Below are 19,564 nucleotides of genomic sequence, written 5' to 3' on the forward strand. Positions count from 1 at the left end.
ACCTTTGGACGTAGGTTGCAACAGTCAATAAAAAAGCAATGAGAGAAATACCAGGTAGAGGACAGTGGGGTCACCAGTTATATATAGAAAGAGTCGGTCCAAAAATAGAGTAGTATTTGGAGGTGAATAACCTTAGACTATTTCAGGGCTATTGAAGGTCTCTTTCTTTCTTCTTTTTTATCTCCCAGAGATGGAAGAATATTGCTGAATAAGGAATGTCCGACTCCATTTACTTCCTAGCTGCCAAATCATGAGTTCTTTGAATCAGTTTAAGTGTCCTTCAGTGCATATAGTTTATTGCTCAGGTGCATTAATTCATTTGTTTTCCCATTGTGTAATTTTGTGCAATGGTTATAATGTAGCAACAAAGCTGTATCTTCAGAGATTCATTGTTCTGTAACAGGTCTGAAAATTAAGTATCCAGTACATATAACTATTAACTTAAAAGCTATTTCTTCCTAGCTGTGTACAATGAAAAATAGTCTTTGGATAATGAATATCATTCCAGTATTTGATTCATGCCTGAAAGTAATTTTACACAATTTGCATTTATCTTAAGTACCTCTTGTATGTTTTCTGACTCATTTCTGTTTAACATTTGCAGTAGGGCATTTTGAAATGGAGTGAAACTGATATAAGCCATAAAAATAGATGAATGGTGTTAAGCCATTTGATTCAGGCATGTAATCACGAGCTGTGGTATTCCTTCAGCCCTCATATCATTCTCTCATGTGAACATGGTACCACGTGGCTGAATTCAGTAAACACTTCCCCAGTGCATTTCACAGACCATAGACTGTCGATGCTGCGTTCGAGCAGACCTGTTTTTCCTGGGCTTTGTACAGTTTCAGGAGCCTGTCAGAGTTTTTACTTACCATAACCTCTGCATTACTGAAGGGAGATATTCCTCTCACCTACAGCTACTGGAAACTGTTCTGCCTCCAGCTGCAGGTGTCTGGGAACCTGCAGATTACTTTAGCTCCATCATTCTCACTCTGTGCTCCCTTAAGCAGTTGCTGCAGATGCAGCACTGACAGTACAGTTCCTGAGACAATGTGTGTACTGTCTTATTATTCAGGAAAAGATTACTAACCCCATTTAATGATGGAAATTTTGAGATTGTTTATTCCATGTCAGAGGACCCACGCTCTCATTTAGCTTTCACTATGCTGAAAACCAAGCCAAAGGCTCCTCTACACATTCCTCCTCTTCTTTATTGTGTTTGAGATGGAATGGCAATTCTGCTTGGCAATGATGACTGGATTACGGCTGCCTTTGACTTCCAGGTTTTTTTAGTGCCATCGTGGTGGCTAAACATGTGTGGAACACTGTGATACAATGGGGAAAATGGGACTTGTTTTCTTTGGAATGAGAAAAAAGTTGTGATTTTTTCCCTTTGAGGACAATTGCCAGAAAATCAAATCAATTCTATTTTATTTTTAAGACTTGGAAGGTTTTGACTCTGTAATACCAATTGCTGAGAAGCTTAATCATCCAACTACAACCAGACCAAAAGCTACTGGCAGGCGACCACCCTCCCAGTCTCTCACATCTGTAAGTTAATTTTCCTTTTCTTTTAAAAATATATTTTTTAAACATTTTTTTTTCTGATTCCATCCTCCCCCTTCTATTTGTGTTCCCTGGTGTTTTTACTACGTTAACACAGACATTCCTTCACACATACAGTGAGGCAGAGAGGTGCAGCTCAGGAAAATTAGTGTCAAAAGGCTGCCAGTGTTTTGAATACTGATGTTTAAAACATTCCCTCCCTTGTAAGATTTGCACCCCTTTATTTGGGTGCTGCCAAGTACTCCTTGCCAGCCATGACTGAGGCCAGAAAAATCCTTTATAAAAAACTTTGGAATAGACTAGTTTGTGCTAAGTATTAAGGATTTTGATAATGTTTCCCAAAAGAAGCATTTCCCTTGGTTTCTCTAGGACCTTTACCAGATTTTGAGGACAAACAGACCATTTCAGCCTTCAACAGCTCTATTTCGAGCCATCATGTGTTTCTTCTTGTTTGTAGTGTAATGGTGATTTAAATTTAAGTCTCTAATATCTATCTTTAGACAAGTTGGTCTCATAAACTGTATTTTGGAAACCACTGTTTAGTTTTTCAGTGTCTTTTGCTTTGGGGTTTGGGGCTTATTTGTTTCCATGCTTTTTTGCATTCTGAAATATCAGAATGAGAGCAACTACAGATGGTTATCGGTGTTTGTGTTGCTGAAGAAAAAACTAATTGGAGGGAAGCAATAAGGACTATTGTGAAACTCAGAATACAAAAAAGAAAGCTTTCAAAGTTGACTATGTACACAAATATAGAAACAGAAAAGAGAAATAAAAAGGTTTTTCTTGCCCTGTCAAATCTGTGGGGAAAGGAACAAGGGGTGGAAAGAGCCTTCCCAGTTTGCGCTTTTACCAAGAGGCCGAGCAGGAGGCAGCCGGGCGGTGCCTGCAGGGGCAGCGGCAGCATGGCGGGGCAGAGCTGGCGCCTGCAGCACAGGGCGCGGCCTCCCAGCCAAGTCAGGTACTGCTCTTCGTGCAGATAGCACGGTGCTTTTTCTTATCTAAAGCAATGCACAGGTGTAAATTAATGTTGAATTCTACTCTTCAGTATTATTTCATGAATGCTTTGAAACCATTCTGGCCTTAAAAATATGATGTAAAAAAGGAGATGATGAGAGGAAGAGACCTGACTTTAAGTATTCTTGCTTTGAAAATGATAATTAAAAAAAAAGTCATCACAGAAATGCTTTTTTTCCTTCTTTAAATTCTGGTACAATAAACATACCTGCACCTCTTTTTTTTTCTCTCTTGTGATATGTGTGTGTTTGTCTACACAGTCATCACTTTCAAGCCCTGATTTCTTTGACTCACCAAGTCCTGAAGACGAGAAGGAGGAACATGCTTCCATTACTCATAAAGCTATGGAAGCATCAAGGAAAGCAAGGACTGTTACAATATCACAAGTGAGTTAATCGGAATACCTCTGTGTAACCATATCGTGGAATCATAGAATGTTCTGAGTTGAAAGGGACCTGCAAGGATCATCAAGTCCAACTCCTGTTATCATGTGTGTCTTGATTTTTAAAAACAGTATTCAGATATTTGGTTTTCAAATTTAATTGAACAGTCAGCTGGTAACTAGCCCTTTAAAGAAGCTGAAAATTGTAAAGGTTACTAAAGATTGTTCTGTGCTTGAAATGCAAGTCTGAAGCGAATTGCACAGTTAAAATGTCTTCATAACCATACTGTGAAAAAAATCCTTCTAGTGTAAATCCGTTTCACAGAATCAGAGAAGCTAGGGAAATACATTTTAGAAACAAAAGCCTTTTTTTTGCAACTGTAAACTGAGTTTACATTAGAAGAGTCTGTAGGCAGGGAAAAGACAACTCTTTGACCTGCTCTAATAGTATATGAATTTGAATTTGCAAGTATAATCACTTTTTATACTGGTATAATTGTATTCATTTTATAGCTTTGTGCCATTCTTAGTGTATATTGGTAGAAAACTATAGAATAATTGAATATTACAGGAGGAGTGTGTAGATCAGGCTTTAGAGATTAAAGCTTTTTTTTAGTATGTAAAAATATCTTTAATGATACAAATATTACAGTCTAATCGTATAACAAAAGTATTTGAAAGATGAAGTCATCATGCACTTCTGTGATCAAGTTTAAGGATAATGTCTTGCTATGTAGCTCCCTCTTCTGGGAGCACTTGCTTTAAGGAATGCTCTTTGGGCCAATATTCCTAAGTTCTGTGTTGGTTATGTCAAGGGTGTGGATGACATTCCTGTAGAACAAGATGACTGCTATGGGAAAGTATCTGCTTGAGGCTTTAGTGTTGATAGCGAGTTGAGCTCTGGAATTAAGTATTCAGTGTGGATGACTCCAGTTGTGCCTTGCTCACTTGCTCCAGGTTTTAACTCAGCTGACATCTTTTTTCAGTCCAAAGGAAACTTACATCTACCAATATTGTATTGGATTATTATCCGTGAAGGATCCATTTATAGGTAGACATTAGTCACACACGCACACACACACATATATATGTGTATAAAATGTTAAAAGGATATTATTAAGGTCATGAAGCTAAGCATTCAAGCCACTGGAGTGATTCAGCTTTCTTGTGATTATAATGCCATTTTTATTTCTATTATCATAGTGTTTTTCTGCAGAACACTTTTTTGATGTGGTGCTTGCCCAGGACAGGTTCTGTGCTCAGTCACGCTTATGTAGTGGAGAAGACTGGTTTTTTGCAGGACTTGATGGATCTTATTCTCTCCTCCCCATCAGACTTTCTCTCAGTTTTCATCTGACCATTAACTTTTCTCTCAGTTACCTTATCCAGCCAGTGCCACTGCCCCAGTCCCCAAGTCCTCACTTATAGTGTTTCCTTTCATCTCCATACAATTTTTTTCTTAATATCTTACCCTATTTGCCATTGAACCTCAATAGCTCTTTTTCAAAGATAGAGTTGGAGAGTTGCCTAGTGCTTTTTTCTATTCTTGGACAAATCAGATTTTCACATACTCTTGGTAACTGTTGTATAATGCACATATTAGTATTGTCAGTTCACAATATGATAAATAATTAAGACTCACCTTACTTGTCATTGTGATAACTGTATTTGTACGCTGTTCTGTGCATGCAATGAAGTAGCTGGTCATGTACATTAGGTGGACTTCAGATTTTCTATACCTTGTCTAATAAGTAAAGCAATGGATTGAAATTCAAGAAGCATGGGATCCTTCTGAAATACCCACATAGTTCCAGGGCAGCTAGGTTAATGCTGCAGTTTTCTGTTAAGTTCCTTGAGGAATAAAGAGTCATTGTTAGTTATGGGGATTCACAGAAGCTTAAGTTAACATAGGACAGTACCTTTATTTCCTGTTAGTATATTATAATCTTGAAGCCATGGGATTTTGTTTTTCTTTTTATATCATAGCAACAAGCAAACTTAAGAAATATTTTGCAATTTTAGTAACTGATTTTTTAATTTTTAATAAATGTTGGGTGTTGAAGATTCCTTCAATGGTTAGTTGAAAAATTGTAAATTTAATCTGCAAAAAAAAAAATCCAACTTGGATTCTTGGCCACACAGTTTGGTATTCTGCAGGAGACATCAATGGAGATAGGTATGTTCTCACAAACTTGTGAGAGAAACACTAAGCATCCTTCCTGGGTTCATTTCACTTCTAAGTTTAAGAGCTTGGAAATGCTTGTTGCTGACTGGTTGTAGCAACTGTGGAAAGTCTTACTGTAGCTGTCTGAACTTCAGCATCCCAGTTAGACCCCCTCTGATGTACATGTACAAAGATAATGACTAATTCTTACATTTGTCATGCATTGGCCGAAACTGTCTGTATTTTACTATGAACCGTGTTTGGTAGAGGTCTGTTGTGGTTTAACCCCAGCTGGCAACTAAGCCCCATGCAGCCACTCACTCGCTCCCCCAGTGTGATGGGGGAGAGAATTGGAAGAGTAAATGTGAGAAAACTTGCTGGTTGAGATAAAGACAGTTTAATAGGTAAAGCAAAAACCACACATGCAAGCAAAGCAAAACAAGGGATTAATTCACCACTTCCCATGGGCAGGCAGGTGTTCAGCCATCTCCAGGAAAGCCAGGCTCCATCACAGGTAATGTTTACTTGGGAAGACAAATGCGATCACTCTGAATGTGTCCCCCCCTTCCTTCTTCCCCCATTTTTTTTTGCTGAGCATGAGGTCATATGGTATGGGATATTCCTTTGGTCAGTCAGGGTCAGCTGTCCCAGCTGTGTCCCCCTCCCAGCTTCTTCTTGTGCCATGCCAGCTGCACAAGCTGAAAAGTCCTTGACTACTTAGCAGCAACTAAATCATTGGTGTATTATCAGCATCATTGTCATTCTAAATCTAAAACCCAACACTATACCAGCTACTAGGAAGAAAATTAACTCTATCCCAGCTGAAACCAGGACAAGGTCTGATTTTCATAAAGCTTTCTCCAGACATTAAATGTTATTGGTTTTGTTGCAGGTGTCTGATAATAAAACTTCTTTGCCTCCAAAACCAGGAGGTTTGGCTAGTGGCAGTAATGTGCAACCATCACTATCCCCCTCACCATCACCTGGATTTCACTCAATTGCTATGGGAACAACAGGCCACAGGTCAAATTCTCCATCCCTGTTCGGTACTGAAGGAAAGCCAAAGACTGAGCACTTGAGCCAAGGTCAGACTGCCCTGGAGGAGCTGAGAACACAAATTAAGGAGCTAAGAACCATTATTGAAACCATGAAAGACCAGCAAAAGTAAGTAATGTAAATCACAACTGTAGGGAGGATGCATCCATTCATGTGTAGGGGAGGCAGTTTCTTCCTGAGCTTGCTATCCTCTGTGTTACTCTGCACAGTTTGCCTTTGTGACTGATTTTCATCTGCTTTCCTGACAGAACATGTTCAGGGGTAAGAAGCTCAGGAAAAAAAGACTGACAGTATCCATCTGTAACAGCTCTTTTTTCCTCTGTTATGACATAAGCAGATGTTTATGGGGTATTAAAGTTGAATTACAAGCTATAAGCAGTGAAAAAGTTTCTTCTGTTGCTTAATTTGCCAATAACTATTTTGGAACTCTCATGTATTCATCTTAATAAGGGGTGCATTTGTTCCAGTTGTAGTAAAAATTACTACAAGTTCCTAAAATTATAAAATCAGTTTGTTGTTTGACTGTTAGCACATTTTCCCAGGAAGCTTGTATTACAAAAGAAGTAATCAAATTGTGATTAGGACATTTGAAGACCTTTGTGTTTGTGACCCTGAATCTTAATATTTTAGTGCTGGGCATCTTTATTTTCTTTGTGCTGCTCATTTCCTAGGAGAAACTGGTGCTGGTGTGCAGCTTTTGTTATTCCTGAGAATATTTAATGTTTTGGAAGCTAAACTTTCACCGACCTTGTCAGTTGTGTGTAGCCCAGGCAAGAAAAAGAAAAGGGGAAGCAGCGTGCAGAGACTGTGGCAGAACAGAGGTGTGGCAGGAGTCTGGGAGAAGATGGGGAGGGCACAGTTGCCGTTGGATCCAGCAGTGAGCCCCATGGCTTCGCCTCTTTGGCTGCCAGTTGCTCCTCTGGTCTCCCTGGCCCTTCCTGCACGGGCTGCTTCCACCCACTGGTTTCTGTCTTAAGGTGAGATCACTCAGTGGGAACATGAAAAGGTGTCTGCTCCCTATAGCTGTTTTCTGCTTCCTGACAAAGAAGGATGGCAGCAAATCGATATTTGGGATCATTAAGTCTTATAAATGAAATGGAATGTTACATTGTATTGCTGCGATAAACAACATTTAAGTGGCTTAAGTACATGATAGCGTGGGCAGGACTTGTGTTACCAGTTCCTGTAACTCACCAACAGCCAATCTATCTACATTTTGTGTGGAGAAAAGGCCACTGGGTGCTGATAGAGTGTTGATACAGCAAGTGCAGAGCAAAACCTGTGGATGCGGGGCTGTCGGGAGGAAATGTGTTATTCTTTAGCCAGATGGGGTGTGGGGGGTGCTCTACTTTTTTTATAGTCTTTCCTCTCTGTAGTACAGCGTATAGTATACAAGAGTGTACTGACTTTAAATAGTTGTTCAGAGGAAAAAAGGTGACTAGTGAAACAGGAAAAAGATGTCTCCAAGAGGTGCTCCTTTTTATTTTACTACTTTAGTCATTTCATTCCAAGATTTTTTTTGCATTCTTTTAACAGAAAAGAGATTAAACAATTGCTGTCTGAGTTGGATGAAGAAAAGAAGATCCGTCTACGATTGCAGGTACTTAAATTATTTATAATGTTATAGAAGTATTGGCAGGTTTGACTTAGCCTCAGGAATGAGACATAAAGCTCTGCTAAGATACTTAAATTCCAGTGAAACAAAAACTACTAACATTTCTGAAAGGGATATACCTCTTCCCTTCATGGTGTTGCCAGTCTGTGTCATATACCTTGCAATACTGGGTTCTTACTGAAATGCCTGTTAGTTATCTAAAAATTTATCAGCACAAGTAGACAAATTTTAAAAAATAAACACAATATAATATTCAAACCATATTTTTTAGTCTCAGTGTTTATGGTTTGATTTTGTCGCAAGTGATACCTTGGTTTTTTTTAATGGTTCACTGTCTCCCAGAGCTTTGTATTTTATAGTAGGCTTGTCTCAGTGTTGCTATGCTTGGAATATTATTTCATATAGTAGGATTTTTATGTCTGTTACAGACTGTACTCAGGTTGTCTTTACTAAAGCATCCCAAACAATATAAAAGAAGGTGCTCTGAATAAGAGCCCAGTGGCTGCTACCATGGTTTGCAGAGTACCTGAGCTCTAGGTGTTGTCATGCTGGCTTAGTCATTTGCCAGGTAGCACCTGCCCTGCCCGTGTGAGAGTGATGGAACTGGGCCTTTGTTGGCATCATTGGCTGGGCTGCTTCAAAATGGAATGTGGCTGACACTGCTTTTCTGGATTTCAGAGAGTGATGTACTTGATCAGTGATTTAGTATTGATTATATTTTATATTTTTATGGTTCAAGTCAACTGCTCTCTTTCTTTGTGCTAGAGTGAGCAAACTGAATTGTAATTTCACTGGGCTGTTCCTGCTCAGTAAAGCGCTTGGGAACGTGGCAAAGGGAACTGGTAGAACTGGAGACTTCAATGTCCATTCTCCATGGCTGCCTAAAGGACTTCATTCATGCAGCCACATAGGAGTATGGCTTCTAGCAACATGCAATTCATATTACTCTAAAATTGAATTTTATTCAGATAAAATCCATGAACTTTTTTAATAGCTGCTCTTGATTTCGTATAGCAGGCCAGACTATTCAGAGGTCTGGACTCTACTTCCTAAGATGGTTTTATCTCTTTATACAGAGACCTGCACTGATGGTTTTAAAATTATGATACTATAACTTTATGCTTTTACTCCAGTTCAAATGTTGCTTATATTGGTAAATGTTCAGATGCTAGACAAGGAGGCATAATTAGCTTTACATGAAGATGAGAGTCAAAAAAAAAAAAATAATAAAACAAACCACAAACTTGCATTAGTTTTAGAGTCTTCTGCTAGTCACAAAGTGCAGCTCTCAGTCCATGTGTTAAAGACAACAGCCTCAATGATATGGTGCAGCTGAGCACTGAGGTGTGTCTCAGTACATCTAATACCCCTAGCTCAGGGTTTCCGGTGTCTGTCTGAGTGGTCAAGTGTACAACAAAGGGTGATGATGGCTTCAGCCACCTCCTTTGACTCCACAGCTGTACCTCAATCAGAGCCCTTAAGGTGCCTGGATGTAGCCTGGTGTGTGTTAGAAGGCAACTGCCATCCCTGCAATAAAAACCATCCCTATGGGAGAGAGACAGTAGTTTTTGCTCCTCAGATACCAGTGTTCATTGTCAGCAGTTCAGTTTACTTGTGCAGCAGCTGCTGCACGGACAGAGTGCTCATTCTGCAAGTAATTCATGGCAGCAAGCTGCATGGCTTCTAAAAGTTGTGACTTAAAGAGTTTGAAAGGTCTTGTGGTGCATTCAATGACTATACTTGTCAAGCTCTGAGGGGAGGAAGCCATGGGTGGTCATCTTATACAGCTGAGAAGGTCACCCCAGTTCATGAAATCTGTGGAAATAAGGGTAGTATAAAACTGGGCACCTGTGGACAAGATGGACAATGTGCTTTTCAGGCAGAATCAGCTGTGTCTCAGTTTGTTAAAGCAGCTAATCTCATCACAATTTTTTTTTCTTTCAGATGGAAGTAAATGACATAAAGAAAGCTCTTCAATCCAAGTGAATACTTGATAGGTGGAATGTTGCATTATTCTTCATGACTGAGACTCAAATTTATGCCCCAGCCAAAATAACTTTGTGCCAAATGATTTACGAATTGCCTCAACATCCCTTTGTTTGAAGGATTAGCACAACAGTTTTTGATAGCACAACAGAAATACCAACAGCGAAGACAGAATTTCCACCTGAAGCAGTGCTGTGCAGCACTAGTTGTGACTGAAATTGATCTTCTTGTGCTAAAAGCTCTCTACTTCAAGATCCTAGGTGAAATGAAAACTCAGGCAGTTTAGTCCATAGTGGTACTATTTTGATGATATTTTTCCATAAATAAAATGTATTTCAGATTATCTGTTTACAAGCTTTATGATTTTGACTTTTGGTTTTTAATTGTCTTTTGTCACAGATTTTAAAATGTTTGTACTGCATATAGCCAGGAATGAATGTTAACATTGGGACTGGAGGGATTATTTTTGCTTTGAGATAGAACAGCCTACTCTTTGTTATGGTTTTAAGTTCTGATAAATATGCAATTTTATGTCCCCAGGCCCTCTACAATTTAAACTTATGTTGTGTACAGTAATGTATTTACAAGAAGGAAACAAACCAACAGAAATCTGGTCTTTGCAATGATTTGTGCCTTTCTCTGCCACACACTGACTGGAGCCAGTTGCAAGCCAGGTCTCCCTAATGTAGCTACCACCACCAGGAGGACTAGTGTCCCCGGTGCCCGGCGGAGGTCAGCTTCTCAGTGTCCAGCTGCTCAGTCAGTAGAGCCAGGTTTGTGCGAGGTGGCAGGACAAAAGGGCGCAGCTGAGAGCAGCTTAGTCTTGAGCAGCTGTGGCTTTTTAGCTTTCCTGGTTTTGATAGGCCTCTCCCTCAACTGGAATGTTCATCTCCGCTTGATTTTCATTAGACCATTTAAACACCCGCCTCTGTCCCCAATTTTGCACAGAGTGAACAGAATATGCATTATTGAAGCAAAAATAAATAAAAGTAATTATAAAACATGAATAAAATGTTGTATTATTTCATGCACAAGGTTCTCTATTGTGCGATATGGTTTCATTTGCTGGTTTTATGTGGTACTCTTTGCTACATTATGTTTTATGCTTATGGACCGATACACTTTATAGTCCTGTTTTTGCAGCAGGACTTTCTTTTCATCATTTTACTGAAACGGATGCTTACTTCATTTCTTCCAGTTTCTCTGTTTGCTTTCATCCTTTCAAAATAAGGTCTCTCATTTTTCTGTTTGTGGTTCCATGTGTTCTTTAAGAGCCGCGGAGTATCTCATACCTTGTCAGCAATCTCTGTTAAAGCATTTAAATAATGGATATTTTTGCACAGTGTGGATTGAGTGAGTGAGTGATACTGGTGATGCTTCAGAGTGACAAATCCCTCCCTCCGCCCCCCAAAGAACCTACTTGTCATCTCATCAAACGGTAGTGCTGGCCCCAGCCAGCATATCCTGTATCACAGCTCTCACCACCCTGCCTGCCAGCGACTGGGTGAGATGTAGCATTCAGTTGGCTGCTCACGTTCACACGTGCTTGGCAGAGTTCCCATAATCTTTGTGATATGCCATAGATATATCAAATACACACTCCGCCATACTCGCATTTTGCTTTATGGGTCTCAGCTGGTAATACAGAACCTCACTGTTGGGATGATTTCCTCTGCCATAGCATGTGCTGTTGTAACAGTGGTGTTTGAGATTGAAAGATCGGGTAATGAAACTTGAGAATTTTTTTTAAAGTCCCAATACATTGCTCAATGTACTCAAACAGAAGCACTAATAAAATATTTTATCACTGAAATGGTCTTATTTAACATTTCTAAGTAACTGCATTAAAATATTTTTATACAAAGGATGATAGTCCCATCATCGCTTTCCAGCAATAAGGATTTCTAGATTGCTTCCATATTTTTACTGAAGTTAGTAGCAGAGTTAGGAGAACAGGGGGAAATGAGGCATAAGGAATGAGAATTCTGTTTGGGTTTGTAGTCATACATTTGCAACATGCACCCAGAAACAAACACTTCTGGCTTCCTAGTTGCATCCCTGGAAAGCAATAAACTATTGCGTCTGTGTTAAGTATTGATTCCTGAGTTGTACCTCAGAAATATAAGAAGCATCTCATAAATGTTCAATTTTTTTGCAAATGGAAGTCTGAATTTGGCACTGAGTTTCCTTTAATCACATTACATTCATTTTTTCTTCCTCCTGATTAGATGATAACTTGTCATTTTTATAAGTCCAAGTTAGAAGTCCAGCATGTCATGCTTTGTAAAGGAAGATTAAATAAGGTTTTGTGAAAATGCTTTGTTCTGGGAGTTTATTATTCTGGGAGAATGGAGTTTGTAGAAATACAAGCTCTTCTTGCTGAATTTCATTGTAATAATATAAAGCATTTCACACAGCACCTGGATTGTTCCTTTTTAAGGAGGATTAGTTATGCATTAAACCTGTGGATATAAACTGCAGATTTAAAAAATATTTGGGTTTCTATTTAAAGAAAACCAGAAAATGCTGGTGAGCTACAAAGTGATTTTGATATGAAATTGATAAAATATTTTTGCTTGAAGAGTTGTGTAAAATGACTTTTCATTAATATGCACACACCAGTCTTGTGGTAGACTCTGTTTATGTGTAGAAGTCAAGTGCGAAACACCAGGCTCATACCTTTGGATGATAATATTCAGATTCTTGATTTGGTAAAATGTTATTAAGAAAACGCTTTAATGTTAATTTAATGTTCTTTTTTTGAGCTCTAAAAGGTTCAAGTATTTATTTACGTGGGATCATAGCAGTCAGCATTTTTAAAAGTTCTGTGTGGAAATAAGATGGTAAATAGTCAAATTGTTTATTGAGTTCTGTTACCTAAATTTCACCTTCTGTATTTTTCTTATTAACAATCCGTTGATAAATGAGGAAAAGTGTTAGATGCTATGTTACAGGTCAAAGGATTGAACACAACTACATGCATTACATTTTTGTTTCTAGGCATATGATAACCAACTGCCCAGTAAATGTTGTGAGCTGCTTTGTGTATGAAATATCCGCAGGAGTGCCGTGCTCTGCGACAGCCGGGACTGAAATTCACACCTGTGAAAGTGAGGTGAGAGAGTGCTGTGAAACAACACCCTCAGAAATTGACGTTTTGCTGAAGTTACAGAACCCTTTCACTCATCTTGCAGAGTGGACTGAGGCATGCACAGGCCCCGCCCCCGCCCTGCTCCCCTCCTCACCAGCTGTCCGGCTGCCCTGGGGCTGCAGCGTTACCAGCTCCTCTGCTCCTCTGCTGCGGGGCTGGCATGGCGTGAAAACACCTGGGGTTCCTGTGGATTCCTTGGTTGTGACAACTCTCACACTCGTAGCTTGGGTTTGGGGCTTTTGTGCTCCTGCGGACCTGCCTGGGGAGTGAAGGGCGGCTACGGTCAGGGGCGCTGCAGTTTGTCGGTCTCACAAATACTTAAGTGCCAGAAGGCAACGAGAGAGGGCAGCTGGGTGCGGGTGATGCACAGCGCTCCCACGCGTGGGCACGGCCGGTCAGCAGTCCCAGCTGCTGTGCAAGGCGGGAAGAGGCATGAGGTCTCCAGTGTCTGCTTCTCTGGAGAAAGCACCCTGGGACTGGAAATAGGAGAGAGGCACATTGATGGGAGAAGTTGTAAAGCTGGTTAGAGAGAAGACAGCTTTCACACAGGCGAGCTGTGGTTCAAAAGGCAGGTGGGAATACTGCTTTAAAGTAGAAACAACCAACCACTCCACAACTTCTGCACTGCGAAGGTTTTTCAACCATGCAGGGGTGGCAGCTGCTATCAGCTTTGGCACGGAGAGGGTCCTCCAAGCACTGGCTTCTGTTCAGGGCAATCCTTACCCTAAAAAGAGCCAGAGGAGGTGGAGCTGAACTCCCTACACTAAACATTGGGTACTTGTATCCATGGTTATTAATACCCTTCAGACAGAAATTACATTTCACTTGGCACCTTTGGCCTCAGCTGGCTCTTGAGCTGGCCTAGGAATTAGCAGCTGGTTGTGAACACCCAGGCCCAGTCACCCCCCTGCTTCCTGCAGCTGCTTCCCTCCTCCTGCCCTCCTGCCACAGCCCCTCTGCTCCTGCTGTTCCCTGCCTTTGGAGAAGAACCAACTTCCTTAGGTCATCAACCCTGAAGGTGAGGGGCTGCCAGAGCTTCCCAGACTGGGACAGAGCAGCTGAGGAAGCAAAAGACATTTTTTAAATGTCTGCAGGAAGCTGTGGTGCTGTGGGTGCTGCTGGGGGATGGCACCAGGCCCCTCTGCTTTCTACTCAGGGTAAAGAAAGTTGTTGAACCCCCTCAACATACTGTTTGGTGTTGGCTCTTTTAATTAATATGATTTCCAATCCTGTGCAGACACAAACTTTTACATGTAGCTAGTGTAAACCACTGGCAGCCTCAGGAACAGATATTTGAGAGACTTTGTGCTGCCACAGTCAGGCTTTTCTTGAACTGGAAATTCAGCTGTTTCCCTGTTCAGCACTCACAGTCCCACTGTTAGACAGGGTAGGGTTTGCAGTGCAAATACCTAAACTAACAAAATGACTTGATGCTCTCATGCATTACAGAAAAAACAAAACAAAACAAAACTGAAAGTATTGGAAATTTAAGTGTGTTTTTAAATGCACTGGTACTATAGGATGAAAAACTTAGGATGTAAATTAATTTGGTTGAAATTGTTACCCTACAAATTGTAGGGTATCTTAAAGTATTTTAGCAAGTGAATTAACTGTAACTCTAGACAAGTCTCTAGAACCATGAGAATAATTGTTCTGACACATTGCAAAGGTTAAGGTATGGAGGCAGGGCCTGCTGTACCGGTCTCTCTCTTAGCCCCTCACGTAAATAGGTTTCGTACTCTCTTCTCTTCCTTTTTTATGTAGGAAAATGTAGCTGATAGTCACATGAAAACATAACTGACTGTTATCAGTACAATCTCAAAAGTTGTAATAGGCTGTTTCTCTTGGAGAAGAAAACTCGAACATTAAAATGACAAAGCAAATTAGACAAGAATGACGCAGCTTCACAAGCAATTTTGAATATCAGGACACTGAAGAAGCATCTGTTTTCAAAACTGTCTCTGGTAAAACCTGTTCACTGCACCCAGACCCAGCAATTTCATGTGCTGTGGGAGATCATTTTCCTCAATACAAGAAGCTCTTCCCTGAGTGCTTCATACTAGCCAGTGACCCATCAGGCTGCCCTTCCCCTCCTTGGAGCACAGCAACAAAAAGTTTAAGATTTTGTGGGAGTGCTTTTTGGGAAGGAGGGAAAATTAAGCTGGGCAGCTGTCCCTGATACAGGATGACCTGTCACTCGGGTTTACCCCCTTCTGGGGATGGTTTTCTTTGTGAAGGACACAAGTAGTGCAGGAGATAGCACAGGTCGTACAATCTGTGCACCATGCACTTTCTCTCAACACAAAGCACCAAAAAGCAGAACAGCAGCTAAGAAAGGATAAGTATAAAAGTAGATGCACTTGTGTGGAAATTGCTTCTACTAGATAATTTGTCTTCTCAATTCAAAGAGCCAAATTTACTCAGCCCAGCTGGAAGTACAGATGCAGCCAATAAAAGCACAAGGCAGGGAGAAATGACATAAATTTTGAGACCCAGCAAAAGCAGTGTTGGCTGGAGAAAGCTAGTTCATTAATGGATGGTAAGTCTCTCACCAAATCTCGAGGGTGTTTGTGCTGTGATTACGCATTTTTTCGTGGTGTGTGTCACTGGTCTCAGGAACAGAAAATTTCTGATGCTCTGACCCAAAACACCTTCTCACCTCGGAAACACAGCTCAGTAACCTGTGCTTGTGGAGCTCTAACACAAGGATGACGTGTTATTGCAATGGCTGTGAGCTTCGATATTGGACTTGGAGTAACTGAGATATGTTAAAGTCAATGTGACTGAATCAGTCAAAGTGCTGATTCCAAGCTCCCAAGTGTCACCAGTGCAGCAGGTACCAGTCACCAGTGCACTAACTGGAGCAGCACCTCTCTCTCCAGTTGGGTGCAAGTCTGGGGCAATCCCAAGTTCTCCCACCCACATTTTCACTCACCCTCTAGGTGCCCTGACTCAGGCCTCATGCTTCCCGGCCTTTTTCTGCATAGTTATAAATGGCAGCAATCTCGGACTCTAAACCTCCGCTTGCCTTGAATCTGCTGCCTTCACACTCTAGAAATGTCTGTCCTAGCATCCCTGTGACACACAGGAGGGGAACTGCCTGCCTAAGGATGCAGCCCACCACCTCTGCCCAGGCGAAGGTGCTGATGCTGCAGCTTGGGTAAGGTAGTTGCCTTCTGCAGGCTCTGCCTGGTGTCTCTTTGCAAGCTGGACCAAGACATTGCTGTGCCTCTGCTAAACAGAAAACAAATGGGATGCTCCACAAGTTGGTTTCATGCTGCAGCAGTGTGTGCATGCCATGTGGAGATCTGTACCTCATCGATCTTCTCATTTAGGGATGTAAGAAAGGTTATCTGACTTTTATCCTATGTGCATGTGTGTGCCAAATATATTTTACTATTTTGTTGCTGTGTGAACAGTTAAGGGCACTCTAGAGCAATACTGAAGTCATTCACAGTTCTCCAAGTGGATTTAAACTTCTAGAGAAAATAAGGCTGTCAGGTAACACAAAGGATTACATTTTACTACTGCTTCTGGAAATCTTACTGCTACCATCAGCTCAACTCTTTCGTTCAAAGAGCTGTTATTTGAAAATTCCCAGATCAAAAGAAGAGGTAGATGTTTCTATTATAAGGCTATTAGCAAAGCATGTCTTGGTTCCAGTGAAAAGGTCAAGAATGCTCTGTGTTTTCTAGGTGTCTTGGATTTGGACAGGAAGTGAGTTATTATTTAACTTGTTTTTCACTGCAAAGTGCAGGAAGAAACTCTTCATTACTTTGACAGAAATGCAATTTGACACAATGATGGGCTGAAGGTCTCACTTATAGCATTATAAAACTTTTCTGGAATGATTCCTGTCATGCTGGCAGAGAGATGCCTGAAAACGGACTGCATTTGAGTGACAGCATATCTGGACATTAAATTTTCTACCCATACAAGAATGGCGAGTTATTTGGCAGTGGCTTTAATAGCCTCAAGCATGTGACACTGCTCTAGCAAAGAATAAATCTAATCGAAGTAGATGAGGCAGAGAAAATGAAGTGTCTGTCATCGCATCTTGTCTCACTGTAACCCAGAGAGCTTCAGGACTAGTTGCAGATGGGTGTGCGGTATTAGGTACACTCAGGTCCCATCATTACAAGTACTGAGATCTGCACCTTGCCAAACCCACATATTAAAATCAAACCCAATGCTAATAAGCTCACATTGACAAAGCAAGGGAATCATGCAAGCAGAGAAAATAGTTGCCAGGGGTTTTGAGAAAGGCTAATGATGCTTTCTCTCTCCCCAGGTGCCTTAGCTGTGCTCCTACCAATTATTGCCTACTTCTCACATTGCTAGTTCATAAATGTGAATTACTTAATGATTTTTTTTAAGCCCCTATTTTGGACATTGGTAGACTTCTTTCTTCACATACAAAGCTGGTATTTAATACATGATGCAATTTCTTGGCTGCCTCAGCAAAAAGAAAATGCGGATGCAATTTAAGGATTCTTGTTGAAGTAGTACTAAATTTCCATATTTGCCTAAATATATTAAGTTTTCATTAGCACCTATTACAAAAGCGAGTATTGACGTAACAGATGAGCTTTTTTTTATTTGTCACCTAGAAGAAATTCTTGCCTCTTCAGGATTTCTTTACTTTTCACAGTCCCAACTGGCAATACCAAAACCATTGTGATTACAAATATTTAAAATACTTTTAAGCAGTATTGACACCTTTGCTTTTGCTAAGCTTCTAAGCCCCATGTATCCTCATGCATCTGACATCTACAGCAATATAAAAATCACCTAAATGTGAATAAAAATGAACCACGTATTCTAGTCCTCTCCATCGTTTGTGCAGCATGTGTGCATAACCATGTTGTGCTCCCTGTCACAGTCACAATTTTGCTGGGCTTTTGTTAATCAGTAGACAGATCAAGCCTGTTTAACTGAAATAAACGTGAAGACTCAGGTGACCTTTATCATGAGTATTTCTTCAGTGAGAAATAACTTGAAAAAGGCTAAAAGTGATAATCTTGTCTTAAAAGAGTATGTAAAAACAATGGCAATTAAAGCACTGGACCATGACATGGAAAGAAGTCAAAGATACTTTGACCAAGTTGAAAACTGGAAAATTAATCAGGCCCAGTAAGAATATTTAATCTTCTGCCCATGCAAACATTTTAAATCAGACCTCTTGAAGCTGTGTCTTGTCCCTCAGGGAAATGTGTATTTCTTACCCCTGGGACCTGCCTAATGTAACCTAACACAAGCAGCAAACTGTTAGGTTTAGGACTGCAGAAGAGAAAATATTCTTCATATCAAGATGCTGTACGTGTGAAGAAATCTAGGCCAAATACTGTTAAAGTATTAATAATTAGTACTTGAATACTAAAAATCAGAATGCTGTTGACAGTCAGCTCCATCTTCCTAAGGTGAAAGTGTTCTCTTTCCCCAGGTTTTCTCAAGGTTTTCTCTAGCATTTCTTGTCTTAGTGGGGGTGCAGATATTCCCCAGTCTAAGGGAAGTCTTACTGGATGGGAGCCTGGTTTGGTTTTATCCCATCTGAAATGTAAACCAGCAGTTATTTGAAATGTGTTGAAAACTGGAGAGAAGTGATTTTCTGTTTGACTAATCAATTAAAGATTGTATTTTGGAGAACTGTAGGTAACGTCTGGCTTTAAGCTGGTTGTTCCCTGAACTGAGTGAGGAAGGCTGGAGAGCCACAGGTACTTACACCAGAACGAAGTTTTTAACCAAACTTTATAAACACACATGCCAGAGTCTTGTGCAGTTGATCGGATTTACCTGTCTGATAGAGAGAAATAGTGTGAATAATGCCAACTATCAGCCACAGAGAAAGTGTGAGCTCTCTGCATTGATAGAGATTCAGCAAGCATTGGGATTATTTTTTTTAATCCTTCTCTTTGCTACTTTATTTACTGGTGGGTGGCTGTGGGTTTTTTTGGTTGTTGGTGGTTGGTTGCATGGTTTGTTTGTTAGGGGCTTGTTTTTGGTTTGGTTTGGGTTTTGGATTTCTAATGCACTCTGTCATCTCTAAGTGAAATTCTGGCTTTGTGGAAGCTATTGAGAAGACCTGCATAATTTCTTCACTGCCAGCCTGCACTCTTCAATCATTCGTGCTCCCAAAGACTTGCCCGATAACTACTCAAAATCCAAAGGCAAGAACTTTTGATTAGAGTGACGGATATGCTGAAAACTAATGGCGATGAGGAATTTGGATTTTGAAACTGATTACATTTTGCTCTGCTTACTTGTGAGTGTTCAGAGCATATGGATGTGTAGCATTATCATTCTTTAAGGAAGGCAGAGAGGAAATGAAGAGAAAGGTCACCCTTGTATTTCATACAAGATGTCACCATCCTTCATTTGCAAGGGGGGGCGATGTGCAAATGCTGTGTGCAACATGCTTCCCTGTGCAAAACAGTGGATTGGAATAGAAAGCTGTGCTACGGATTATAGCCTGTGACCCAGCAATCATTTTCTTTGCCTTTATTCTTTGCCAGTAGGTCAAATGAGCTTGTGACACCTCATGCTCTGCAGTGAAAGAAAAGTAAGAGGAATCTCTGAGATCTCTGAACCCAATTCCAATGTTGATTTGGTGGCCAAGGTGTTTTGACT

At 40.5% G+C, this 19,564-nt stretch overlaps 1 protein-coding gene across 15 annotated transcripts in view; it reads left to right on the forward strand.

The window, feature by feature from the left end:
- The window catches only part of SH3KBP1 (SH3 domain containing kinase binding protein 1), a 229,699-nt gene extending 218,100 nt beyond the window's left edge, over positions 1–11,599 (forward strand). For all 15 annotated transcript variants that reach the window (XM_065071807.1, XM_065071817.1, XM_065071781.1 and 12 more), the window contains 5 exons: positions 1,445–1,554; positions 2,844–2,969; positions 6,022–6,293; positions 7,722–7,785; positions 9,745–11,599. In XM_065071807.1, coding sequence (XP_064927879.1) covers positions 1,445–1,554; positions 2,844–2,969; positions 6,022–6,293; positions 7,722–7,785; positions 9,745–9,786 — 614 coding nt within the window. In that variant the 3' untranslated portion in view covers positions 9,787–11,599. The remainder of the gene's footprint in view (positions 1–1,444; positions 1,555–2,843; positions 2,970–6,021; positions 6,294–7,721; positions 7,786–9,744) is intronic.
- The last annotated feature ends 7,965 nt before the right edge of the window (positions 11,600–19,564 follow it).

The sequence above is a fragment of the Columba livia genome, chromosome 1 (assembly GCF_036013475.1).
Source record: "Columba livia isolate bColLiv1 breed racing homer chromosome 1, bColLiv1.pat.W.v2, whole genome shotgun sequence".
Taxonomy (NCBI): Eukaryota; Metazoa; Chordata; class Aves; order Columbiformes; family Columbidae; genus Columba; species Columba livia.